This window comes from Engystomops pustulosus, chromosome 1 (assembly GCF_040894005.1).
Source record: "Engystomops pustulosus chromosome 1, aEngPut4.maternal, whole genome shotgun sequence".
Classification (NCBI taxonomy): Eukaryota; Metazoa; Chordata; class Amphibia; order Anura; family Leptodactylidae; genus Engystomops; species Engystomops pustulosus.
Genome location: NC_092411.1, coordinates 149,997,144 through 150,025,052, shown reverse-complemented (window position 1 = coordinate 150,025,052; position 27,909 = coordinate 149,997,144). Strand labels below are relative to the sequence as shown.

General features: G+C 42.7%; 1 protein-coding gene across 6 annotated transcripts in view; it reads right to left on the bottom strand.

The window, feature by feature from the left end:
• Positions 1-963: 963 nt before the first annotated feature.
• Positions 964-27,909, bottom strand: part of HSD11B1L (hydroxysteroid 11-beta dehydrogenase 1 like) — a 47,338-nt gene continuing 20,392 nt past the window's right edge. For all 6 annotated transcript variants that reach the window (XM_072110579.1, XM_072110620.1, XM_072110616.1 and 3 more), the window contains exons 4-9: positions 26,825-26,955; positions 21,851-21,962; positions 12,517-12,608; positions 6,575-6,668; positions 2,239-2,404; positions 964-1,187 (exon numbers count right to left, since the gene is read on the bottom strand). In XM_072110579.1, coding sequence (XP_071966680.1) covers positions 983-1,187; positions 2,239-2,404; positions 6,575-6,668; positions 12,517-12,608; positions 21,851-21,962; positions 26,825-26,955 — 800 coding nt within the window. In that variant the 3' untranslated portion in view covers positions 964-982. The remainder of the gene's footprint in view (positions 1,188-2,238; positions 2,405-6,574; positions 6,669-12,516; positions 12,609-21,850; positions 21,963-26,824; positions 26,956-27,909) is intronic.

Below are 27,909 nucleotides of genomic sequence, written 5' to 3'. Positions count from 1 at the left end.
AGGCCTTTGACCAGGACAAGAGGGCATCGTCTACCCCTAGGGGAGAGGAGGTTCTACCATCACCATAGACAAAGGTTATTTACTGTACGAGCAGTGAGACTATGGAACTCTCTGCCGCAGGAGGTTGTTATGGCGGACTCTATGTATGTGTGCAAGAGAGGCCTGGATGCCTTTCTGGAGAGAGAAAATATCACAGGTTATGGGGATAAAACATTTTTTTAATTCTAAAGGGTTGGACTTGATGGACTTACATCTTTTTCCAGCATTATATACTATGATACTATGAAAAAAATGCAAAAATTATGTCTTCACAAAAATTTGCGAAAATTATACATCAAGTAACATAACTACTAATAAATCTCCCCCATAAAATCTTTCAATAGAAGGACAGCAAGCAGAGATCTAGAAAACCAAAAGGAATTTATATAGTATATTGTGAAATTGTATTTTTATATTAACAATTCCATATGTGCCGTCTGGCATCTATATGCCTCTTTCTCCTTCTATTTTATTGTTGTTTGATTACTAAGGTGACTAGCAATATTAATGGTCTCCACTTCAATTCCATATCACAAGAGTAAATATACATCATCATCAAAGATAAATGCATGTTATCTTTGTCTTCTGGTAATTGTATGTGCAATAAAATACATTTGCTCATTGTCAAGTGCAATGCAGGAGTATAGACATTTGTACAAAGTCACATCAGCTACCAAAGTCGAATTATGTTGTAGGCGGAAAGCAGCAGTAGCCATGGTTACATCAGTGCATCATTTGTTGCAGGAATGGGAGCGGTGGGTCATTTTGGTACAAATGCTAGAAACACTCAGTAGAACTCATCATAGGCAGCATTTGAAAATGACTGTCCTTATTACTCCAAACTTTACGAATGGTAAATATTGTACATACTTTGAAATATATGTGTGTAGATGTACTGACAAAAAATAGACATAACCATAAAAAAACAACATAATCATGTTTATTAAAGTGATGCCACTGTCTCTTCTGGTTTGTACTGGTATGATCTCTGCATTACCCAGGCTCTGCTTTGTGGAAACCATTCTCTGAAGAAGCAGAGTGGTTTTACATACCAGGGATAGTACATCTCTTCTATACGACTTGCCCCAGCAGACACCACAGCTAGGGCTGCATCATGAGCAGGATATGCAGGCATGGAAATCTTATCCCTGTTAAATTAAAAGAAAAGATTTAAGTGTACCACAAATTTTTCAATCATATCTCAGGATTCTCTTTCATTTTCCACTGTTGCATCAGTGTAAGTTATGAAGTGGTTATGAAGCGTCGTGAAGAATTGGCATTAGCTTAAGAGTAATGTGCGAACCATATGTTGATTCATACTGGGTGTATGAAGACACAGCTTGCCAAGAAGGCATCAATCCACAAGTAACATCTATAATGAGAGTGCAAACAAGGGAGCACGAAAATATTCTAAGAGTGGGCAAGTATTTATAGGTACTATACCTCAGTCACGTGGTTTAGTAAATTATGCCCTAGCCCTAGTCTCATCTGCATTAACTTGCAGCTACTAGGCAAGGTTTGGGCTACATGTGGTTGCTGCATTATGTAACCATGGTTTAAATAGACACTTGTTATTAGTCAAACTTTGTGCTTTCTTGCTGAGGCACATGGCTAATTCAAAAGGTTCACATCCGTTGTTTAAACCTTTCATTATGGGGGTTTTTGGGCCTTCGTAACAAAAGGAAAATTTCACCTTTTGGTAAGTTGCATTGTAAACAGGAAATTTTTTGTTACGAAGGCGCGCACCATGCGCGCGACCACTTCCTATTCAGGCGCACAAAGTGGTCGCGCGCGTGGTTCGCCGAGCGTGGACCATGGTGCGGTGAAGGTACTTGTATACAAAGGTTACTAAAGCGTTTAAATACTTTACAACGGTTTAAAAACATAACGAAAATAAGCGCTGGCACCAGCTCACCCTGAGCTGGTGCAACGGCATTTGCAGCTTATAACCACCATCAGAAGTGGTAAGTTTCCTTTAATGAAAGTAGACAATAAAGAGTAAAAAATAAATAAATGATCTTCACCACTGTACATAGCTTTGTAAGCCAACATGAGGAGTGGAACCGAGAAACAACTATTGAAATATTGATCCTGGTTTTCCTTTTCAAATACCGAAAGTATATCCCAATCTCAATACTTCTGTTTGAATGAAGTTTTACCAAATAACATAAAAAACCTAGCATGTAAAATCCAACTTACTTTACTTTCTCCATTGCTGACTGAGTATCGATGAGCCCCAAGATACACAATGTAATGGAGACAGGAATCCCTTTCATTCCTAGTTCATGTCGAAGGGAACTAAAGAAACCATCCAGGGCAAACTTTGATGCACCATATGATGTGGTATATGGTGTAGCAATTTTACCTAGAGAAACATATTACAGTAGACAACTGGTAACTGATAAGATTTAGAGCATAGAAACCTACTATAGATGTGGTATATGGCGTAGCAATTTTACCTAGAGAAGCATATTACAGCAGACAACTGGCAACTGCTTTGATTTAGAGCACAGAAACCGACTATAAATTGGAACCCACACATTTCTGACCAGGTCGATATTATGTCTGTGTGGCCATTGGTTATGATTGTCCTAAAACAAAACCTTGTTATGCTTTGTTATACAATGAAGTTGGCCACAGATAATGTATACACATTGGGGTAGATTTATCAAAAATGTCGGAAAGTAGAACAGTGTAGCGTACTAAACATTCTTGTTCTGTGCTGGATTTAAAACTGTGACTGATGCTATATGCTACCATGCATCAACCGTTAATTGAAAACTGCACCAAAATGCTGGAACAAATACATATATTTTGGCACACTGACTTTTTTTCCCATAAGACCACACCCCATTTGTCTTACTAATCATAGAAATTAATAAAACTGTGGAAAACCCTAAATAAATATAGCACACAGCATTTCATACAGATTTGGGGGGCAAACTGCTTGATAAATCTCCCCTTATTGTTTATCATTGTGACTGGAAGATGAGAAAGATTCAAATCAGGTCAATTGTCCGATTACATACACCAATTTAGATTGACATTAGGCCTCTTCCACATGAGCGAGTTTGATATGCCTTGCTGAGTTCAGTTCTGGGAGTTTGGGCGGGACATTGAAGCAAGCACACAATGAGAGTTTGATGCCTTAAACCTGCACATAGGCAGATATCTGTACATCCAGGGGATGGAAGTAAGAGTTCTCCTTACGGAGACTTTGCCAATTAAGGCTGCCATGTAGGCATGTGGAGACCTAAAGCCTTTAATGATCCAATAGGGGTGGGTTACAAACGATCCCCCAAAACAATTGTTAAAGGGAACCTGTCACCACATTTTTCACAAATACAGCTAGTGGCACAGAACCTAACTGATACCCTTTTTTAGCAAAAAATGGTTTCCTTTTAGATCCCCATTTAATCAACTTTATAATTTTAATAATAATAATAATTCTTTATTTATATAGCGCACACAGATTACGCAGCGCTGCACAAAGCATGTCAAATTGGTCCCTGTCCCCACGGGGCTCACAATCTAAACAACCTACCAGTATGTTTTGGAGTGTGGGAGGAAACCGGAGTACCCGGAGGAAACCCACGCAAACACAGAGAGAACATACAAACTCTTTGCAGATGTTGACCTGGGTGGGATTCGAACCCAGGACCACAGCGCTGCAAGGCAGAAGTGCTACTCACTCAGCCACCATGCCGCCCTACCTGTTGTCCAGTGATATCTAGGGCGAGTCAGATGGGGTGTCCTTGTCAGCATTCAGCAGTAATGTCATGTGACCAAGGTATCATCATCTTAGGTCCTTTAGCATTAGCAAACTGTGCTCCAAGCATGTATCTGATTAGATGAAATCCCAGCAGGCATGGAGAGGAGTAAAAGTCCATGGAGGCATGCTGTGATTTCACATGATCAGATGTTTTAGGGTGTGCAGTGTGCTAATGTTATGAGGTTAAAGGACCTTAGATGATGTCACCCTGGTAACATGTAATTATTGCGGATGGATGTGGGGGAACTATTGTATTCAGCCTAAGGAGGCCACTCCCCCAACTCGCAATAGTTCTCCCTGGATACAAGGAATAATTATTATAATTATTATAAGCTGATTACATGGGAATTTGAGGGAAACAGGACAACCTTCCGGCCCCCATACACAATGCTGTGTATAGGGACGGATAGGCGTGCCCGGCCACGGCTGGCCGGAAACTGAGTCCAGCGCTGCTCCGGCGGCCATGTTTGTTTAAATGGCGCCCGGACTGGAGTGACAGCAGCGCTGGATACCAGAGGGCACCGGAAGGTAAGTAGGACTTTATTTTTTTTAAGCAGCCCTCTCCCGGTCACTTTTAGTTTTTTTCAAGAACTCGGACAACCCCTTTAACCTGCATAAAAGTTATGTTTTAATGTGCTTATTGCCCCTATTTTTTCAATCAACCCTTTTTAAGGCGCTGCTATCTATAGACACAGTTACAGTGGATACAGATAGTATTCAGACCCCTTTAAATTTTTCACTCTTTGTTTCATTGCAGCCAATTGGTAAGATCAAAAAAGTTCTCTTTTGTTCATTAATGTACACTCTGCACCTCACGTTGACAGAAGAGAAACAGAAATGTAGGTTTTTTTGCTAATTTGAAAAACTGAAATATCACATAGTCAAATATTCAGACCCTTTGCTGTGACACATGTCGTCCATTTTCCTCTGCTCCTCCTTGAGATGATTCTACTTCTTCACTGGAGTCCAGCTATGTTTAATTAAACTGATTGGACTTGAATATTACAGTCACACACTATATAAGACCTCACAGCTCACAGTGCATGACTAAGCTCCTTGAGCAGTTCCTTAGACCTAATGATTCTCATGTGCTCTGCAAACTGAGCAATTGTGGGAGAAGAGCCCCAAGATCACTGTGGCTGAGCTCCAGAGATGCAGTCGGGAGTTCCACAAAGTCTACTATCACTGCAGCCCTCCAGCAGTCAGAGCTTTATGGCAGAGTGTGCCAACAGAAACCTCTTCTCAGTGCAAGACATATGAAAGCTGCAGTATTTCCACTACTTTTGAGTGGGAAAAAAACAAAATAGTTATACAAAAAAGGGTGCTTCTAATTAATATTGAGCAAAGGGTCTTAATACTTATGGCCATGTGATATTTTAGTTTTTCTTGTCAAGATGAGGTACAGAGGGTACATTAATGAGCCCAAAAAAAAAATTACTTCTGCAAGGCACAGAAGGGAAGGGCGCCATGCAACTGCCAGTTGTGTCCTATAGAACCTTGTGAATTTTAATTTCCTCATTAGCGCCCTTTTGTAGGCTTTTTTTCTATTAATGGGGCCATGTTCCAACATTTTTTTTTATGTGGGATGAGATGCATTTTCCAGTGATAACATTTTGGGATTGCTATGCCCTAGAGAAGCATCAAGTCTGTAATGGATTTTTTATTTTTTCATGTGTATGTTTACCATATAGCCTAATAGACATCTTTATTTTATGGGTCAATACGATTATGGGCATACCATGTTCAAATATTTTTTCTTACGTTTTACTAAATTTGCTAAATGATACCTAATGTGGGGAAAAATCTATCATTTTTGCATTTCTGTCATCCAAGGGTCATAACATTTTCATTTTGGCTACGGAGCTGATTGATGGCATGTTTTTTTGCAGGACATGTTGTAGTTTGCACCAGTATCACTTTGGAGTAGATACATTTTTTTGCTCACTTTTTTTTCACTTTTTGTCGGATGAAAAAGGTAAAAATCATAATTTTTTGTGGGCTTTTAACAGTTTTTTTATGTTGTTCATCATGCTGGTTCAATATATATAGATTTTTTTATTGTACAATATGTGTGATAGTATATGTGTAGGGATTGTATTATGATTTTGACCTTTTCCACATTATACATCATTTTCTGTATTAATGAAGATTTTGGTCATTTTTATTCATATTTTTTATTGAATAACATTTTTTTTACTTCCACCATGGGACATGAACAAGCAATCCTCGGATTGTCTGATCATGATAATACCCTGCAATAAGTACTGAAGTACTGCAGGATATTAACTCAGTCAGCCTAGGCTGACACTGTGACTTTAAGACAGGATCTTACAGACATTTCCTGAGGACAGCCCTGGGGTCCTGATAGGACCTCAGGGCTGCTATAGAAATAATTCGCGTCCCCAAAGATGGCGTGGGCGGGGGGCGGTCGGGGGGAGGGACCCCCAGCACCCAATTTAAATTATTTCAAGCTGAACTGGCATCAGTTCAGTGTTAATGGCCCATTTGAATTTTAACAATGCTTATTCCTAGAATACCCCTAAAGAGTGGTTTCAAATTGACCTTTTTGTTCCACATCAGTGGTTTTATCCTGAAGCCATTCTGGCTTATGGACACAAACACATTGGTCCAAAATGGGATCAGTATAAAATCACTGATGTGTAACAAAACGACAGTGTGAGTCTACCCTTACCGTAATCTTTATTATTCATTAAGTCATTAAAGAATTTAGATAAGGTCTATCACTATTTCTCTATCTATTACCTGTAAGAGAAGACAGCACGATAACAGAGCCTCTTGACTTTGCAAGATAAGGAAGAGCTTTGGTAGCAAGATGGATATAGCTGAGGAAGTTCACCTGAAAGACAGACATTTATATTTTTTAAGTAAAGAAAGTAAAAACAGGCAGAAATCAAGATAAAATCAAAACAAAGCTGTCATAAGCCTTTCAACCAGTTCCTGCAATTGAATGTACCTTTTGCTGTAACTGTCCAACTTAGTAAACTTGTACAGGAGCTAACTAACAGATTGTGATGCAGTGTCCTTAAAACAATTGTAAAGTAACCAAATCAACAAATCCAATGTACCAAAGATTCTAAAAATAAACACTCTTAGGTGTTCATAAAGGGTATTCAATAGGTTTTATGTGCCCCAAAATATGGTGGCATAAGAACACTTAGGAGCACTTAAGAACATACAACCCCTAGTTACAAACGGACCTCTATAACCTCGATTATTTTGCATTCTAGTGCAAAGTATTATGTTCTGGTCTCACACTTTTGTTTTTAATAAATTGGAATTATTCTTCGAAAGCACTATTGGTCTCCAGGCTTGTGATTTTGTTAAACCTGAATTTGGAATGGTACAGAAAATCAAAAGCATAGTGGCTTATTGTGACTACACTGTAATTAGTCTGGTCTTACTTTTGCGCTTCTAATAATTTTGACCCACATAGAGAAGCAATCCACAGGAACAGCGAACGAAAGCCGGGGCATATCCAAGTAAAATCCAAATATTTTCTTTGACCTAAAATACCCCATCTTAAAACGAAGCAATACGACTGACCATTTAACAATCAATACATCAAATCCGGTGACTGAAGTGAAATGGCTAGCAGAACAAGTAGACATATGTGTACATATAAACATGGACAATAGGCATTATTTTAACTTAAACATTAATAAATATATGTGAGATACGGTAATTTTTAGAATTCATACCGTTTGGGTATCTGGAATTTACATAGATATACTATATACTATAAAGACCTTTAACCCCGTAATGACCACACACACTTTGAACCACCACATCCGTACCAATCCAGGCTACAGAACTATATTTGTATTCCATACAACAATTAAAAACACTTTGAAAAGGAAAAGCTATAACAAAATTCACATTTTGTAATCATCCATAACACAAAAAATGATATTAATTGTAATAAAAAAAACTGTATGAACCCCAAATGTGTACTTTTCTTAAAAAAAAGCACTCCCATAGCCACAATGACAAAAATGTATTTATGCAATAAGGTTTTCCCCCCCAAACAATTTCATTATGCTAATGAAGGTATTAAAAATAAAAACCCTATAAATATGTTAAAGCTGTATGTGTATTGACCTATAGAAAAAGTTATTATGTTATTTAGGTTTGACGATATAGGCAGAAAATTTTATGATAAAAACTGTGTCAGATTTGCGTTCTTTTTTAAATATGCAGTAAATATACTGCACCGAAAAAGTTAATAAAAGTTCACCAGTATGGCATACAAATCCCAAAATTGTACTATTAAAAACTACATTTCACCCATACCTCCGAACCGTCCCGGATTCAACAGGACAGTCCCGGTTTTTGGGCCCTGTCCCGCTGTCACGAGTGGCTGAGAGAATGTCCCGGGTTCCCTCCGCCTCCCCCGGTTTGTCACGCCCCTGCTACCTCCTCACATGATGTGATGATGCAGAGTCATGTGTGGAGGTAGCTCCGTCCCTGACTGGCCCCGCCCTTTCCGTGGGTCAGTCGGAGCGCGGGAGAAGCGGGAGTGACTGTAGGGAAAATGAGGTAAGGTAAGAAACTGTTTCTTTTTTTAAATACAAGAAGACAGGGGGCTGATGGAGGGGGGCAAGGGGCTGCTGGAGGGGGACAGGGGACTGCGGAAGGGGGACAGAGGACAGGGGGCTTCTGGTGGAGGACAGAGGGCTGCTGGAGGGGGACAATGGGCTGCTGGAGGGGGACAAAGGACAGGGGGCTGCTGGAGGGGGACAGAGGACAGGGGGCTGCTGGAGGGGGACAGAGGACAGGGGGCTCCTGGAGGGGGGCAGGTGACAGGTGGCTTCTGGAGGGGGGCATGGAGCTGCTGGAGGGGGAAAGGGGGCTGCTGTAGGGGTACAGAGGACAGGGGGCTCCTGGAGGGGGAGGCTGGAGGACAGAAGGCCAAAGGAGGAGGAGGCTGGAGGACAGGGGGCCAAAGGAGGAGGAGGTTGGAGGACAGGGGGCCAAAGAAGGAGGCTGGAGGATAGGGGGCCATAGAATGAGGAGGTTGGAGGACAGGAGGCTACAGGATGAGGAGACTGGAGGACAGGAGATCACAGGAGGGGATGGAGGACAGGAGACCACATGAGGAGGCTGGAGGACAGGAGACCACAGAAGGAGGCTGGAGGACAGGAGGAGGCTGGAGGACAGGAGGAGGCTGGAGGACAGGAGGCCACAGGAGGAGGCTGGAGGATAGGAGGCTACAGGAGGAGGCTGGAGGACAGGAGGCCACAGGAGGAGGCTGGAGGACAGGGGGCCACAGGAAGAAGCTGGAGGACAGGGGGCTACAGGAGGAGGCTTGAGGACAGGAGGCCACAGGAGGACGCTGGAAGACATTGGGCTACAGGAGGAGGCTGGAGGACAGGGGGCTACAGGAGGAGGCTGGAGGACAGGGGGCTACAGGAGGAGGCTGGAGGACAGGGGGCTACAGGAGGAGGCTGGAGGACAAGGGGCAACCCAAGTGAGGAGGGGTACAGATAGGTATAATGTGTAAGTTTGGGGAGATAAATAAAAGTGGAAAACCAAATGCAAAGCAAGGATAAAATTAAAGGGGGGAGGGGGGGTTATATGTTGCAGAGTTGCATTAGGCGGTGTTATACAGGTCCATGGGGGCTTGGCCAAAGTAAAGGGGCATTATACTATGCGGGCACCATCAAGGTTGATATTATACTATGCTTGTCAGTGGAACAATGGGTGTAGTTTTTAAAAAGGAAGGGGCTTTTGTCCCTCTTTCTCTCGCCCAAAATTTGGAAGGTATGCATTTCTCCCACAAAAAAAAGTAGGGCTGAAAAATATAAAAGTTATATGCCACCTGCTGTCTGTGAAGAGCAAGCAGGAACAAAAGGGTGCATATTGAATAGTGGGGTGGGGCATAATTAAGTGAGCAGCGGAGCTCTCAGCCACTCGGGTGACGTCAGCCTGAGCGCCTGAGGCTCATTTACATATTTTTAGAAAGTTCTTTTCTGGTGAATACCATAAAGTAAGAAGAAAACGTTCCAGAAACCCCTAAAGGTAACAAGCAATATTGTGAGGACAGTCTACCATCAGTAATCTGATGGTAGATGACCTTTAATGTTACTTTTTTGACCTAATATGTTGTATCAGTCACTTTATATTTCCCTGGGGTGGTGTTTCAAAAATTGTGCAATATACTGGTATCTGAGATTTTAATATAAATGTGGCTCCATATATTGTATATGAATGTGTTTAATAATATTCAAAAAATGCTATTGATTTTTATGGTAGCTTGACCTCCTTTATGTTTTTGTGGTTTTATGTAACTATGAAGTCATTTTTGTGATCTATGATTGGTTTCTAGAGAATGCTCTAATTAACATAAACCTTATTTTAGAGCTGAGACTGTGTGTTATCGGTGATTTTAGCAGAGCTGAGAGTGTCATTGTGTTTTATATCCATCTCATAGATCTCATCATCTCTGATCTGTCTCATCTCTCTATTTCTATGTATCAGATAATAGTAGGATGTTCAGAAGCTAAATAAAAGTGTAAATAAACCCTTTACCTTGATAATATAAGCACATTGTCAGCACACAGCATCTGATAGCACAAAGGAATCACAAAATGTTTGCTTAGAGTGTCCCCGCCCACACTCTGGCATTTTACAATGACCATCTTTGAGTGATAGGAGCTGTTTTATTGCCTTCAAGTTAATGACTCTAGAGGCTCTGATGGGAGGACTGTTTCAGGATTACTTTTGTTAGATGTTGTAGTGATTCATGAATCCCTTTGATAAATTGTGTCCTTATTTCTCCTTTGGTGAACAAATCTACCTACAGAACACTGGAACTGCCATGGGAACAAAGATGGCTCCACAATTTGCTAACCTCTTCATGGCAAAACTAGAGTTTGCCACATCAAACTCTTGACCTACTAACAATTTATTGATGATTTTTTATTTTTTACCTATCCACAGCAACAGGATTTTTTAAGAAATAGTGATACAACCTATAGGATAATAACCATGGGGTAATTTACTGTATATACTCCAACCCAAGTATAAGCCAAGATATCTAATTTTAACACAAAAAAACTGGGAAACCTATTGACTGGAGTATAAGGGTGGGAAATGCATTGGTCACAGCCTCCAGCCAGTATATACCGTAGCTTGCCAGTCCCATCCCCCCCAGTATATAGCCAGCCCCTTGCCCCTAGTATACAGCCAGACAGCTCATGCCCTCTAGTATATGACTAGTCAGCAAGCGGCTGACTTTATGTTGATGTCAGCAGCATTCAGGGAGCGAAGACTGAGTCAGAAGCAAAAGGTGGACTTTTGCGGGGGCAGGGGGGTCAGGGGTACGGGGGGGTTTGGCAGGGGCATAGAAAGGTGAGTACAGAGTTTAAGCAGAGTTCGTTTTTTCAGCACATTTTTTGTTCTGAAAATCTCAGCTTGAGTATTCACAGTATTTTATATTCACACATAGCATGGTTTAAGCTCAAAAACAACATTTCTTGCTGACAATTACTGAACTAGACAATTCTTGCTGAACTAGAGAATTCCTTATCTGGTGAAGTATAGGAAAGGCGAGTCATATTTTGTACCTCCTATTAGTTGGTCTACTTTGTTGCACCACAATATTAAACTTTCAGGCACGCAGAGTGAATTTCTCGTACGTGGACTTTTTTCTGTCAGGCCAAGCCCCCTTTTTACCGAGGACACACCCCTTTTAAGGACAAGTTGAAAAATAAATATAGTGCACAACATTTCAGGTGCAAATTGTAAGAAAAAAATGTTGGACAATTGCTATATATATTAAAAGAAAATCCACCATCAAATCAAGCATGATAAACACTCGCTCATAAATTCTGGTACTGTGACTGTGGTAATCTTTGTATATTTTATAACTTTTCAAATTATGCTAAGAAGCCTAAATTGCTGTTGTGGGTGTTTCCAGAGCCCCTCAGTGCTGCGGATTTAGAGGCTGTTACAATGAGCAGAACAACCCCGCCTTTGTAATCTAGCAGCAGCAGGAAGTGCAGGGGGAGGGAAAACCTGCTCTGCTCATTATAATAGCCTGTGAAGCTACAGCTCTCAGGGGCTTTTGGAACACCCACCAGGGTCCTTCATTAGCATCCATTATCTGGATAACTAAGTGCCCCTCATTTATCCATGCTTAATTTAGATGGTAGATTTCCTATAAATTTATAAATATATGTCAGGAGAGGTGACAGGTCTTTGTTTACATAAATTAAAGAGAAAAGACGGATGTCTATGAAAGTTTTTTTCAATGCAAATAACAATTTTATTTAATTACAGAAGACAAATGTATTTTTAAAAACATTTAAAAAGCACAATGCTGTGCTGCACATACCCCACTATCACAAATGGTAGATAAATCTGCTAAAGATATAGTAGGTAAATGGAGATATAGGTCATTGAGGCTAAAGTTAAAATGGACATAAGTAGAAATGAAAGACCAAGGTGAGCATCAAGCATATAGTCTATAGAAAGTCACAATTTACCTCAATGTCTAGATCCTCCAGCTTGGGGATAGAAGGGGCAAGAAGCAGTCTCTTTTTAGACTGTACATTGTATAATGACTGCAGATGGATCTTATTGACCAGTAATGGGCTTTTAGAGATTCATCAAATACCTGTAGTTTTGACAGCAAGAATAGTGTTGTAAAAAATGTAAAATTTCGAATAAGCTGGAAGACATACCTCCATTAGCCACCTTGTGTGATTTACATCTCCATCCCACATCTGAAATGGTGTATAGCCAATGTGATTTAATACGAGATAATCCAAACCTCCTGTAGGGTTATTCAAATTAAGATAATATTAGATTGAAAATTGTGGTGTTTATAAATCATTACGCAGCACATTTTTAAAATATTGTTCAATATTTAGACACTGTAAACTTGGATAAGATTGTATTAATATGTGCCAAAGTGCTGGGTGATAATTTTGGTCACCTAAATCCTAAATCCTTTGTGCCAAAGAGAAATATCTTGGCATATCTAAAGCCACATACCTTTCCATTGATTTCCAGTCTCTTTCATGGGACACAGTCCACATAAGCAGAAGGTAACAGGCTGTAAACGTCCCTCTCTGAAGGCACACACAAGGCAGTGGAATTAGTTGGCTGTGGATCCGAGGTTTAGAGCGTACATCAGCCCTAGTCCATTGGGCTGCCTAGTAGGATTGGCTCTGCTGTTAGAGCAGCAAGGTGGCAGTCTCCATGGAATTAACACAGGGAGAAACACATCTCTCTAAAAGAATCAGCAGAAAAGACAGAGCCTTGTACTGAGCTCACAACTGCTCAACTACATGGTTTCAATTTTAGTACATGGTAGCCAGGAGTTTAATAACTTCCTTATATGGCTATTAGGTTGTGCCAAAGGTAGCATACAATGCCCTATCACATTATTCTTGTTCAAGGAATGATAATAGAGATTTATAGGCAGAAAATGTTTGTGCATCATCCGTCTAATGTACATACAGCTAAACATCTCAAGAACTTATATGATCCTGAAAACAAGGAACTGAGTGCCCCCCCCCCCCCAATTTTCGGAAGCACAGTTAGCCCTGATGTCTACAGCAAACTGCAATGCAATTAAATTTAATTCGTTTTGACCAGAACTGCATTGATGGAGAATCTTTTCTCAATAACATGGGGTGCTTAGAGCATCACAGATTCAGCCCTGTGTGCCCTACTGATGAGGGCGATCGATAAGCAGCACAACCATTCCGTGTGCGTTGCCTGCTGGTCAGCGATTATGCCGCTCATGAATTGCCCTTATCGGTAGGGCACGCAGGGCTGAATCTGTGATGCTCTAAGAACCCTTTGTTCGGATTGAATGGACACAGCCGCGATCCATTACATTCTACTCTCATTATTGCTATAAGATTTAGTGGTAATTTATCATACCCAATCATACCCAATCAACCTTAATCTAGAGTATTGCCATACACTCCTGGCCTCCTGAACCTTCATGGGCATCATTGGACATAGCCCACCAGGTATGTGTTCTTACTGGTGATTAGCTGATGTAGTATCAGGTTGATTGTGCCACTGGTCAGACAGTTTTTCTCTTGCTGGTTTGTTGACTGATTCTAGGTACTCATTATTATGTTTTATGAATTTTGAAGCACCATTTGGATTTTGGCTCCTGCATCTAGTGGAGAAAACCAAGTACGCACAGTGGAGAGAAACCTCAATAGAGGGGGTGCAGAGCCTCCATGGATCCTGGCAAGATCCTTCAGTGGTAAAGTTGAAAAAAGTGTAGGCTGCACTCCAAAAATCCAAAATCCCAAAGGGTGAAGTTTATTGAAACAGTTGCGACGTTTCGGTGTGAACCACCTTCATCAAGCAATTTTACAAGTGAACCCATCCAGGTTTGTATAGAAAATACATGGTACAACAATGAATAGCAGTGGGTGTTTCTTAAAGTGCAAGGTGCATGATTTACATAAAATTCAATTTATACATATAAAATTTATAAATTTCTATACACTTCTATACATTATAGAAATGTATCAATTTTATATGTATAAATCAAATTTTATGTAAATCATGCACTTTGCACTTTATGACACACCCACTGCTATTCACTGTTGTACCATGTATTCTCTATATAAACCTGGATGGGTTCACTTGTTAAATTGCTTGATGAAGGTGGTTCACACCAAAACGTCACCACTGTTTCAATAAACCTCACACACATATATATATTACAGTGCAGTAGTGTGCATAGATATAATGGGGATCAAGCGCCTACCTAAGGATCAGTTCCGGACTAGATGTGTGACTCCGGCGTACCGCCATGGAGCACTGCGCATGACACAGATCATGTGACTCAAAGTGAAAACAGGTGATCACGTGATCGCATCAGCCTGGCACCTAATTTTGAGACTGTAGTTTCGCACTTACTGAATACCGAGCAGTCTTCCCTTTTACATGATGCGATCACGTAATCTGTGTCATGCGCAGTGCTCCATGGCGGTACGCCGGAGTCACATATCTAGTCCGGAACTGATCCTTAGGTAGGCGCTTGATTGATTTATTATTATAGGCCTCTGATGTCGGGCCAGTCGTCAACCGCCAGGGGTGGATGGGTTGGTGGGGGGAAGGAGGATTGACTTGTCTGTAATAAAATACTGTTGTACTGTCTGAAAATGTAACAAAAGGAAAACAAAAATTTATTAATATGTGTATACTTTTTTAAAAAAACATTGCTTCAAAATTTTCATTTTCACAAGGGGTTGAAAGAGGAAATCCACATCCAAAGGTTGTTACACAATTGCTCCTATAAAAACTGTTCCTTAAAGGGGACATCTGGTGGACATTTCATTAAAAGGGGACATCTGGGGTGGACATTTCATTAAAGGGGGCATCTGGGGTGGATATTTCATTAAAGGGGGCATCTGGGGTGGACATTTCATTAAAGGGGCATCTGGGGTGGACATTTCATTAAAGGGGGGTATCTGCTGTGGACATTTCATTTAAGGGGGCATCTGGGTGGACATTTCATTAAACGGGGGCATCTGGGGTGGACATTTTATTCAAAGCGGGCAACTGGGTGGACATTTCATTAAAAATGGGCATCTGGGATGGACATTTCATTAAGAAAGGGGCACAAGCTTAGGGGAACAAACTGTCAGAGTCTCTTTGGAAAGAGTCTGTGGACCCTCTGGACCACCGTGGGAGATGATGATGGTACTAGCCGACACCCGGGACCGGAGTCTAAGTCGCACCTGGTATTCACCAGAGCCCACCGCAAAGCGGGATGGTCTTGCTGCGGCAGGATGCCACCAGGGAACACAGGAGCCACCAGGGGCGTCGGGGAACGCTGGAGACACACAGGACACTGGAGCATCAGGAAACGCCAGAGACACAGGAGTGTCTGAAAAAGCTGGAGACTATCTCACACCAAGTCAGGAACATCTTAGGGAAGCTTGGTACGGAAACCACGGAAGTTCCTTTTTGGCACCAAAGATAGGACTTTCACTTACAGGAAAAAATGCTAAAGATCCGGCGAGGCAGGAAGGGAGGTGCCGGATTATAAGGGCGAGGCGGATTAGCCAGCGCCAATCAGGAGGACACTGACCCTTTAAGGCTAGAAGAGCTGGCGTGCACATCCTAGCAGCGGGTGCGTGAGGCCTGGTCAGACGGGAAGCATGCTCATGGAGAGGTAAGTCTGGGCCAGGGGGAGGCTGCGAGCGAGTGTGCGAGCGTGCGTGCGAGTGACACGAGTGTGCCCGCGATCCGCGACAATGATCACGGTGCATGTGTGACACTTCTGTGGACATTTCACACAGCTCTGTTCATGGAAAACATTTTTAAAAAGTTATCGATTTTTTGAAGGCGGGGAGTAAAAAATGAAAACGCAAAAACGAAAAAGGGCTCTGGCGGGAAGGGGTTAAAGGGGCATCTGCTGAGGACATACCCTTAAAGGGTATCTGGTGGCCATTTCATTAAAAGGGGACATCTGGGGTGGACATTTCCCTTATGGAATGCACATGAGGTCTCCAGTACATAGGTTGAACATCACAGCACCTAAAAACCTGTATGAACAACCATTGCAGCAACACTACCAATGGTTTCACTAAGCATAGTGTTTCCAGACACTCTCTTACACATCACCAAAAAGACTTTCTAGCTTTTTCAATAACCCCAATAGAAGCAATCCCTGAGGGGAGCGAACGACTTAATATACTCCGCCAGAGAGAAATGTTTTGGATCTTTAAAATAAATTGTCTGGTCCCGAATGGTCTCAATGAGTCCTTAGAAAGTAATTTTTTAGTAAGCCACACCCCCATTTTTGGAGCAAGCCACTCCCCCATCAGTCTGTTTAAAGTGACCATACTCCCACCACACCTTTACAGCTCTGGGAAGACACTTAAGACCTGAGCTTCTAGGTAAGAACCCCAGTCCCTCATTTATCCATTTGCCTCATGTTTCTATGCATTGCATTCTTTACTTTTTGTCTATATGACCACTAAATTCCACAAGCTATAAGTATTCCTTTGTTATCTGCCTACTTCATTATTGGGATTCATCATGGACACTCCACTTCCAATCCACATTCTTTTTACCCTGTCATGCTTAATCCATTTTATTGGACTCTGTATCAAACATATTGCTTTTTTAACTTAGTTGATGCTTTTTATGCCATTTTATGTTGGCTTACCTATTAATACTTGTTATGTACGTTTTTTGTTAGTTTATACCATGCTATGATATCATGCAATGTTTTATCTACATCGCCCTAACACTCCATTGGCATTTTTATACGGATTGCTTTTATTTTTTATTTTCAATTTATTTTCTTGTCCTTTATCGATACACATTGTACCTACACTTACCGGCCACTTTATTAGGTACACCTGTCCAACTGCTCGTTAACACTTAATTTCTAATCAGCCAATAACATAGCGGCAACTCATTTAGGCATGTAGACATGGTCAAGACAATCTCCTGCAGTTCAAAACCGAGCATCAGTATGGGGAAGAAACGTGATTTGAGTGCCTTTGAACGTGGCATGGTTGTTGGTGCCAGAAGGGCTGGTCTGAGTATTTCAGAAACTGCTGATCTGAGGCTACAATTTGCACTAGCTCATCGAAATTGGACAGTAGAAGATTGGAAAAACGTTGCCTGGTCTGAGGAGTCTCGATTTCTGCTGCGACATTCGGATGGTAGGGTTAGAATTTGGCATCAACAACATGAAAGCATGGATCCATCCTGCCTTGTATCAATGGTTCAGGCTGGTGGTGGTGGTGTCATGGTGTGGGGAATATTTTCTTGGCACTCTTTGGGCCCCTTGGTACCAATTGAGCATCGTTGCAATGCCACAGCCTACCTGAGTATTGTTGCTGACCATGTCCATCCCTTTATGACCACAATGTACCCAACATCTGATGGCTACTTTCAGCAGGATAATGCGCCATGTCATAAAGCTGGAATCATCTCAGACTGGTTTCTTGAACATGACAATGAGTTCACTGTACTCAAATGGCCTCCACAGTCACCAGATCTCAATCCAATAGAGCATCTTTGGGATGTGGTGGAACGGGAGATTCGCATCATGGATGTGCAGCCGACAGATCTGCGGCAACTGTGTGATGCCATCATGTCAATATGGACCAAAATCTCTGAGGAATGCTTCCAGCACCTTGTTGAATCTATGCCACGAAGAATTGAGGCAGTTCTGAAGGCAAAAGGGGGTCCAACCCGTTATTAGCATGGTGTACCTAATAAAGTGGCCGGTGAGTGTATATGTTCTTTTAGTCTCTCCTCACTTGAAAAAGGAATTGCCGCTGATTTCGAAATGCGTTGTGTTACCGAGACACAAATAAACAGTTTTGTTGTGAAGTAGTCTCCGAATCACTTTTGACTACCAGTGTGCGCCGTAGTGACAATCACCCCACCATCCCATTCATTAAAAGGGTGTCATCCAGGGCGGACATTTTATTAAAGGGGGGCATCTGGGATTGACATTTAATTAAAAAGGGCATCTGGGGTGGACATTTTATTTAAAGGGGACTTCAGCTGTGGACATTTCATTAAAGGGGGCATCAGCAGTGGACATTTTATTAAAAGGTGGCATCTGGGATGGACACTTCATAAATGACGGCAGCTGCTGTGGACATTTAATTAAAAGGGGGCATCTACTGTTGACATTCCATTAAAGGGTGGTGTCTAGGGTCGGACATTTTATTAAAGGGGGGCATCTGGGATGGATATTTCATAAAAGAGTGGCAGATGCTGTGGACATTTCCTTAAAGGGGGGCATCTGCTGTGGACATTTCATTAAAGCGGGGACATCTGGGTGCACATTTCATTAAAAGGGGCATCTGGGGTGGACATTATATTAAAAAGGGGCATCTGCTGTGGACATTTCATTTAAGGCGGCATCTAGGGTGGACATTTCATTAAAAGGGTGTGTCTGGGGTGGACATTTCATTAAAACGGGTGTCTGGGGTGGACTTTTAATTAAAAGGGGCATCTGGGGTGGACATTTTATTAAAAGGAGGCTTCTGATGTAGACATTTCATTAAAGGGGGCATCAGCGGTGGACATTTCATTAAAGGTGGCCATCGGCTGTAGACATTTCATTAAAGGGGGCACCTGGGGAAGACATTTTATTAAAGAGGGGCATTTGCTATGGACATTTTATAAAGGGTGGGAGATGCTCTGGAGATTTCCTTAAAGTAAGGCATCAGCTGTGGACATTTCATTAAAGCGCCATCTGCTGTGGACATTTCATTAAAGCGCCATCTGCTGTGGACATTTCATTAAAGCACCATCTGCTGTGGACATTTCATTAAAGCACCATCTGCTGTGGACATTTCATTAAAGCGCCATCTGCTGTGGACATTTCATTAAAAGGGGCCATCTGCTGTGGACATTTCATGAAAAGGGGCCATCTGGGGTGGACATTTTATTAAAAGGGGGAATCTTGGTTGGACATTTCATTAAAGGGGGTATCTGGGGTGGACATTTCAGAAAGGACTGCAGTTGCTGTGGACATTTCATTAAAAGGGGCATCTGCTGTGAACATTTAATTAAAGTGGGTCATCCGGGGCAGACATTTTATTGAATGGGGGCATCTGGCGCTGACATTTCATTAAAAGGCGGTATCTGGGTTAGACATTTCATTAAAGAGGCATCTGCTGTGGACATTTCATTAAAGGGGGCATATGGGTGGACATTTCATTAAAGGGGGATCTGGAGTGGACATTTCATTAAAAGGGGGGATCTGGGGTGGACATTTTATTAAGAGGGGGCATCTGGGGTGGACATTTCATTAAAGGGGGCCATTTGGGGTGAATATTTCATTAAAATGGGGACCTTAGGTGGACATTTCATTAAAGGGGGCATCTGGGGTGGACGTTCCATTAAAGGGGGCATCTGCTGTAGACATATCATTAAAGGGGGGATCTACGATGGACATTTCATTGAAGGGGAATCTGGGGTAGGCATTTTATTCAAGGGGGGCATGTGCTGTGGACATTTCATTATAGGGGGCATTTGCTGTGGACATTTCATTAAAAGGGGCATGTGCTGTCGACATTTAATTAAAGAGGGGCATGTGCTGTGGATATTTCATTAAAATGGGCATCTTGGGTGGATATTTCATTAAAGGGGGCATCTTGGGTGGATGTTCCATTAAAGGGGGCATCTGCTGTGGACATTTCATTAAAGGGGTGATCTACGGTGGACATTTCATTGAAGGGGCAACTGGGGTAGACGTTTCATTCAAGGGGGGCATGTGCTGTGGACATTTCATTAAAGGGGGGCATTGTGCTGTAGACATTTCATTAAAGGAGGGCTTTGCGGTGGACATTTCATTAATGAGGTGTGGCTGCTGGACATTTTATCAGAGAAGCGGCTGGATTTCCTACTCTAGGGTTTATACTCCAGTCCATTACTTTTCCCAGTTTTTTTTTTTTGGTGGTTAAATTAGGAGCCTCTGTTTTTATGCGAGTATTTACAGTATGAGGGGGAGTTTAGCTGCAGAGCACAGAAGTTGGGCCAGCCAGGGGTAGTATCCACATCTCTTACACTGTCTGGGAGATGTGCTCTGAATGGTAGTCAGGGTGGTTGGTTTCATGCAGTTACGGAATGTTATTAGATGGGTTATAAGAGCAGGTGTGAAGTTCATAGGCCCGTAGCCTATGGGATACTTAATCCGCCACTGCCCCCATATGTCCAAAACAGAGTATTTTGTAGCATTCTCTTAAAGTCTTTATGGTTGCATAATCTTGTGTTTTCATCATTACCCAGTTATTCACCTGAGGACAGAGCTACATCCCCAAATTTACCTCCTACATCATGCAACTGGTTGTCTTGGATACCATGGTAAGCGAACATATAGAAGTTTACACTTGGCACACTAAACTACATAGATGACATATGTACTGTCACAAAAGATAAAAATCATCTATAGGTTCTATCATCCCCACTTCATACAAATAATTTTTTCTTGTCTAATACAAAGGAACATGTACTACATTTCACTGCATGGCACCTGTAGACAACTGTACTAGACAAATAGTTTTGTGGACTATATTTAAGCCAAAAACAGTATTACTTTTTGTGTTGGACATTTCTGTTTACACCAAGTGTAAACTTCTATATGTTGGCCAAACCTTTAGGAAATGTCATAGAGAAAGTCAAGAAACCTAAAAGAGGAAGAGATATGTGAATCTTGAAGAATAGTTGGCGTTTTTAGCCAAAAAAAAAAAAGTACAGTTCCTATCCCCCAAAAATTAGGTTTGTAAGTTAAAGAGGCATATGCTGAAGTGAGAGACCCACAGCATTAAATGAATAGCCCACACTCTTGTGACTCTCTGCTTCGTCTGACCGGGTGAAAGGTAGTATTACAAAGTTCAATAGGAATTATAAATTTTTTAGCTAAAACATTGGGGGTCATTTACTAAGGGCGGGTTACACAAATTTTACCGTTTTGTGCCGATTTTCCCTGAATTGCCCCTGGATTTTGGCGCACGCAATCCGATCGTGGCCGTCAGAAACCCGGTCGGATTCGGAGAAACCACCGTATTTTAGAAAAAAATGTGTCGCTTGACACGCACTTACCTGCACCCAGCCTGGCTTGGTGAACTTCAGTGAACTCCGACGGAATTCAGCGCAGCAGCGACACCTAGTGGACATCGGGAGAACTACCTTAGTGAATCGCCGGAAGACACGAATCAGTGTCGGAGAACCCGCCGCTGGATCGCGAATGGACCGGGTAAGTAAATCTGCCCCATTGTTGTTAAGTTAATTTTGTGGGAACATGTCATGAGCGTTATTAGTGAAAATCAGGCGACAGGTTCCTTTTAAGTCTAATTTTTAGGATCATGGTTAAAATAATAACATCCATATCCCATGCAAAACATATCAAACATGACCCAGCATAATAAAGTACCATAGTTCAGTAACTTTTACAATAATTAAATCTGTGCTGTGAGACCTGCAAGCTTAATTTTGGATTTCATTGTTACATTCTAGCATTTGCTAGACTCAATGTACAATTAGCGCTTTTCTTACCCATATCAGCAATAGCTTTTTCCACAACGCCATTACGATCCTCTGATGATCCCATGTCAGCTACAACCATAGACACAGTCTTTGCCCCAAGCTTTAGGCATTTATTCCTCACCTATAACAAAGCAGAGATCCATGGTATCACTTGTGACTTGCAGGGAATATTTTTCTGATAATGAAAATAACTACAATGAAAAATCAAACCCAGCAGTTCACTAAGGCTCAATTTACTCTGTAATTGGAGTTTATTATGTTAAAAATAGCCTTCAGGATATAGCATTTTCTTTATAATTTTTCCATGCTCAATGTGATAAAACTATACTGTGGGATAATGCAATTAAGAAACCAAATATGAAGAGGTATTCTTAGGCTTTACAACAGGGGTGTTAAACTCATTTTCCTGGGGGGCCACATCAGCCTTGTGGTTGCCTTATTTTATTACTGTATAAATGTATCTACTTAAGCTGTTCAGTAATTACATTTATACAGTATTACTATTATTCAGGGCAACCACAAACTAAACATATTGTTAAATGACCTGAGACATCCCCATGGTAGGTGTGACCCCAAACAGTAGCCATTAGTCAGCGTGACCCCACAACAGCCACAGTGCAGCCCACAGATGCCACAGTGCCCTCACAGTTGTCACAGTGCCCCCCACAGCCGCCAGAGTTCCCCCCACAGATGCCAAAGTCCACCCCATAGTTGCTAGAGTTATCCTACAGTAGCCACAGTGCCTGCGACAGCTGGCAGTGCGCCCCACAGATGGCACAGTACCTGCATAGTTGTCACAGTGTCCCCCACAGCTTCTACAGTGCCGCCAGAGAGGCCACAGAGCCTTCACAGTAGTGACAGTGCCCCCACTGAAGCCAGAGTGCCTACCATAGCTGCCACAGTGCCCCCCATACTAGTAACAGTGCCCCCACAGGTGCCAGAAGGACACCCACAGCAGCTACAGTGCACCCAATAGATGCCACACTGCTCCCCATAGGTCAGAATGCCCCCAAAGCTACCACAGTGCACCCCACTGATGCCAGAGTTATCCCACAGTTGCCATGTGGCCCGACAACTGGCAGAATGCCTAAGTAAGCTGCCAGTGCCTCCCATAGCATCCAAAGTGCCCCTACAGATGCCACAGTTCCCTCCATAGTAGTCATAGTGCCTGCCATAGTGCAAAAGGGCAACCTACAGCAGCCAAACTGCCCCCATAGCAGTAACAGTGCCCCCACACCTGTCACTGCGCCCCCCAAAGTAGACAGCAACCGCTGCCCCTCCCCCGATGCATACATTAATCACCTTTCCCACCCACCCGATGCAGCGGCCGTCATCTTCTTTACTCCAGTGACCAAGGTAGTCTTTCAGTACTCTAGTTTAAGACAGTACCATTATTCCGATGCAGGTCCTAGCCTCTGAGAGAATAATGCTCCCAAAGGCTGCAGGACCTTTGATGATGTCATGATCACATGACCTGTAGGAAAGTAATGCACAGAGATGCATCTGTGAGTTGAGGGGGAACATAATAGCAGCTAAGGGAAGGGGGAGAAGATGGGGTAACTGTGTGGGCACATTACTTACTGGGGGGCTGTGTGGGCACATTACTTACTGGGGGGCTGTGTGGGCACATTACTTACTGGGGGGCTGTGTGGGCACATTACTTCCTGGAAGGCTGTGTGGTCACATTTCTTATTGGGGTGCTGTGTGGGGGACATTACTGGGAGCCCTGTGTGGACAAATTACTTACTGGGGGGATGTGTTGGCACATTACTTACTGGGGGACTGTGTGGGGGACATTACTGTTGGGCTGTGGGGGCACATTCCTGGGGGGCTGTGTGAGGGACATTCCTGGGGGGGGAGTTTGTGGGAAATTCCTGGGGTCCCATGTGGGGGACATTCCTGGGGGAGCTGTGTGGGGGACATTACTGGGAGCACTGTGTGGGCACATTACTTGGGGAATGCGTGGGCACATTACTTACTCGGGAGCTGTTTGGGGGACATTACTGGGGGGTTGTGTGGGGGACCTTCCTGGGGGGGCTGTGTGGGGGACCTTCCTGGGGGGGCTGTGTGAGGGACATTACTGGGGGGAGGGCTGTGTGGGGGGACATTACTGGGGGGAGGGCTGTGTGGGGGGACATTACTGGGGGAGCTGTGTAACGACATAACTGGGGGATGTGTGAGGGACATTACTGGGAGCCCTGTGTGGACAAATTACTTACTGGGGGGATGTGTTGGCACATTACTTACTGGGGGACTGTGTGGGGGACATTACTGTTGGGCTGTGGGGACACATTCCTGGGGGGCTGTGTGAGGGACATTCCTGGGGAGGCATGTGGGGGAAATTCCTGGGGGGGGGGGGAGTTTGTGGGAAATTCCTGGGGTCCCATGTGGGGGACATTCCTGGGGGAGCTGTGTGGGGGACATTACTGGGAGCACTGTGTGGGCACATTACTTGGGGAATGCGTGGGCACATTACTTACTTGGGGGGCTGTGTGGGGGACATTTATGGGAGGGACATGTGATTCCTGGGGGGGGGACATGGGTGGGACATTCCTGGGGGGGCTGTGTGGGGGACATTACTGGGAGTGCTGTGTGGGCACATTACTTGGGGAATGCGTGGGCACATTACTTACTCGGGAGCTGTTTGGGGGACATTACTGGGGGGCTGTGTGGGGGACCTTCCTGGGGGGGCTGTGTGAGGGACATTACTGGGGGGAGGGCTGTGTGGGGGGACATTACTGGGGGGAGGGCTGTGTGGGGGACATTACTGGGGGAGCTGTGTAACGACATAACTGGGGGAGCTGTGTAACGACATAACTGGGGGAGCTGTGTAACGACATAACTGGGGGATGTGTGAGGGACATTACTGGGGGGCATATTACTGGGGGGCTGTTTGATGAACATTACTTACTGGGGGGACTGTGTGGGCACATTACTAGTGGGCTGTGAGGGAGACATTACTGGGGGGGGGCTGTGTGGGCACATTACTTACTGGTGAGCTGTGTGGGGAACATTACTGGGGGACATTACTTGGGGGGGGGGCTGTGTGGGCCCATTACTGGAGGGCTGTGAGAGAACATTCCTTGGGGACTGTGTGGGGGACATTGCTATATACCAGTCCGCAGCAATAACTATATACAGCTCCCCCAGCAATCACTATATATAGCCCCAGTAATAAATATATACAGCTCCCCAGCAAACACTATATACAGATCCCCAGTAATCACTATGTATAGCCCCCAGCAATAACTATATACAGCCCCCAACATTACCTACATACAGTCCCATATAATAACTATATACAGCCCCTATAATAACTATATACAGCCCACTATAATAACTATATACACTGCCTATAAATATATACAGCCTCCCAATAATTACTATATACAGTCACCATATGATAACCATATACAGTCTCCCTATTATAACTACATGCAGTCCCCCTATAATAACTACATACAGTCCCCCCATAAAAACTATATAAGGCCCCCCTATAATAACTATATACAATCCCCCTATAAATACTACATACGTCCCCCTATAATAACTATATACAGCCCCTATAATAACTATATACAACCCTTATAATAACTATATACAGTCCCTCTATAAAAACTACATAGTCCCCCATATTAAAAAAATAAAAGTCCCCATATAATAACTATATACAATCCCCCTATAAAACTATATACAATCCCCCTATAAAACTATATACAGTCCCCTCATAACTATATACAGACCCCCAATAATAACTATATGAAACCCATATAATAACTGTATACACCACCTACAATAACTATATTCGCCCCCAATAATACCTATATACACCCCCTATAATAATTATACACAGCCCCCTATAATAACTATATACAGTCCCCTATAACTACATACACCCCCTATAATAACTATATACAGCCTCCCTATAACTAACTACATACAGTCCCCCTATTACAACTATAAACAGCCTCCCTATTATAAATAACTATATGCAGACTCCTATTATTGCTATATACACCCCCCATAATAAATAAATACAATCCCCCTATAACTATTATATACAGTCCTAGATAAAATACAAAAATTGTACTCACCTTCCATCGCTCCCTCGATGCGAGCCCGTGCACCAAGTATTTTTAGACTTTGCATCACATTGTGGCACACAGTTTAGAACAACTCTACAGTATGAAGAGTGCCACCAGAATATCACAGTGATACATGTGACACAGCAAAAGTGGCTTTGAACTGATTTTTTTTTACCATAAACTGATTTGTGATACATTTTTGCCTGATGAATTTGTTGTGCCTTTCAAAACTCAATGAAAATGCTTTGTGTAAACACGGTCTAAGAATATACAGGTAAAATTTCATGTAGCAGTAGGTGGGCTCCCAGTAGGTGGCCCCCCAGTACTATACTGCTCCACTGGCACTACAAGCAGTTACTCCTCTCATGCTCTCAGTAGTACTTACCTGTTATTACCCTTCACCGTTCCCTCAAAGACAGAATGTTTTCCAGCTTATGAAGTATGATCCCACGCACATACTTAGCTCCTCCTATGAATAGTTCCAGGAACAGCATCACCCGGCAAGTGAAGTCCCCCAAGTAATGTTCCCCACAGCAAGTCATGTTCCCACAGTTCTCAGTAATGTCCTCACACTCCCCAGTAAGTAATATCCCCACAGCTCCCCCAGTACAACCCCTCACAACTTCCAGTAATGTCCCCCCCGTAATGTTCTTATAGCTCGTCCAGTAATGTCCTCAGGGCTCCACCAGTAATGTCCTTACAGTACCCCCAATCGTGTCCCTACAATCCACAGTAATTTCCAGAGGACACAGATAGAGTGAGAGTATTCAGGAGCAGCCCAAATTAGTACAGTTCCCATCTGTGCTATTTCATAACTAGGGGTGATCTATAAGTCGGGTGCCCTTAAGTAGGGGACCGCCGGTATATCAGTTTATATAAAAGTATCTTTGCTGCTTACCGTGATCAGAACATTTTCCCTCCGTGCAGTAAGCACAAGATTTGCTCCAGCCCTGGCGTAGTGATATGCTATCTCTTCCCCTATTCCAGCACTGGCACCAGTAACTAGAACCCTAGCATTCACAAGGCTTGCTGTGAAAGAGGAAAACAAAGAAATAAATTCATATTAAAGATTTTTGTTTCATTCAACTTGAATAAAATAATGAATTTGTTGTAAAACGAGAAATGTTTGTCTTATATCCATTAGAGAAGTGCACTAACGTGCAAAGATAACAAAAGTGGTCCCCTCATATATGTAAAGTAGTAGTACTTTTTTGTTGCCATACATAGAAAAGAGTACTAGTACTAGTACTAGTACTACAGTGCCCATATATACAGAAAAAGGGTAGTTATACTGCTCTGTAACCAGATATACATTTTAGTCACCATTTATACTGATGTATTACTGTAGAGTATTAATGTATACAGGATAGGAGGAAAAAGTACTGTGCTATGCCATACTGTGAAGGGAGAAAAACAGTAGTAGTACTTTGTTGTTTGCAGGATTGGAGTACACATACACACACAAAGAGACTTACTAACCAACTCATCTCTTTCTGTAACCTGTTACTGAAGAAGTTAGGAATGGCTGGGGCCTGCTGCTGTCTTAGGGCCTGGTGCTGCTGCACCCTTCACCCTATGGTTAAACAGTGCTGTTGCAGAGCTCTTGCAACTATCTGGCTTAGCTAATAGATTTGTGGATCGTACAAGTTCTGTTGGTCTTTCCTTAAAGGGGTTTGCCCATGAAAAGACGTTCTCAAATTGAATTGAGAACCCCCTAGTGATATTCACACATTAACAGACACTGTATGATTCATCTGTGCTGTGAGATGCTGTGTGCTGACAATCTGCTTAGATAATCATGATGCAGGGTTTATCTACACTTTTATTTAGCATCTGAACATTCTACTAGTATCTGACACATAGAAAAAGAGAGATGAGGCAGCTCAGAGATGAGGATATTCAAGAGATGTATATGAAACACAATGACACTCTCAGTTCTACTAACTCACCTGTAACCCACACAGAGTCAGCACTGCTATAAGC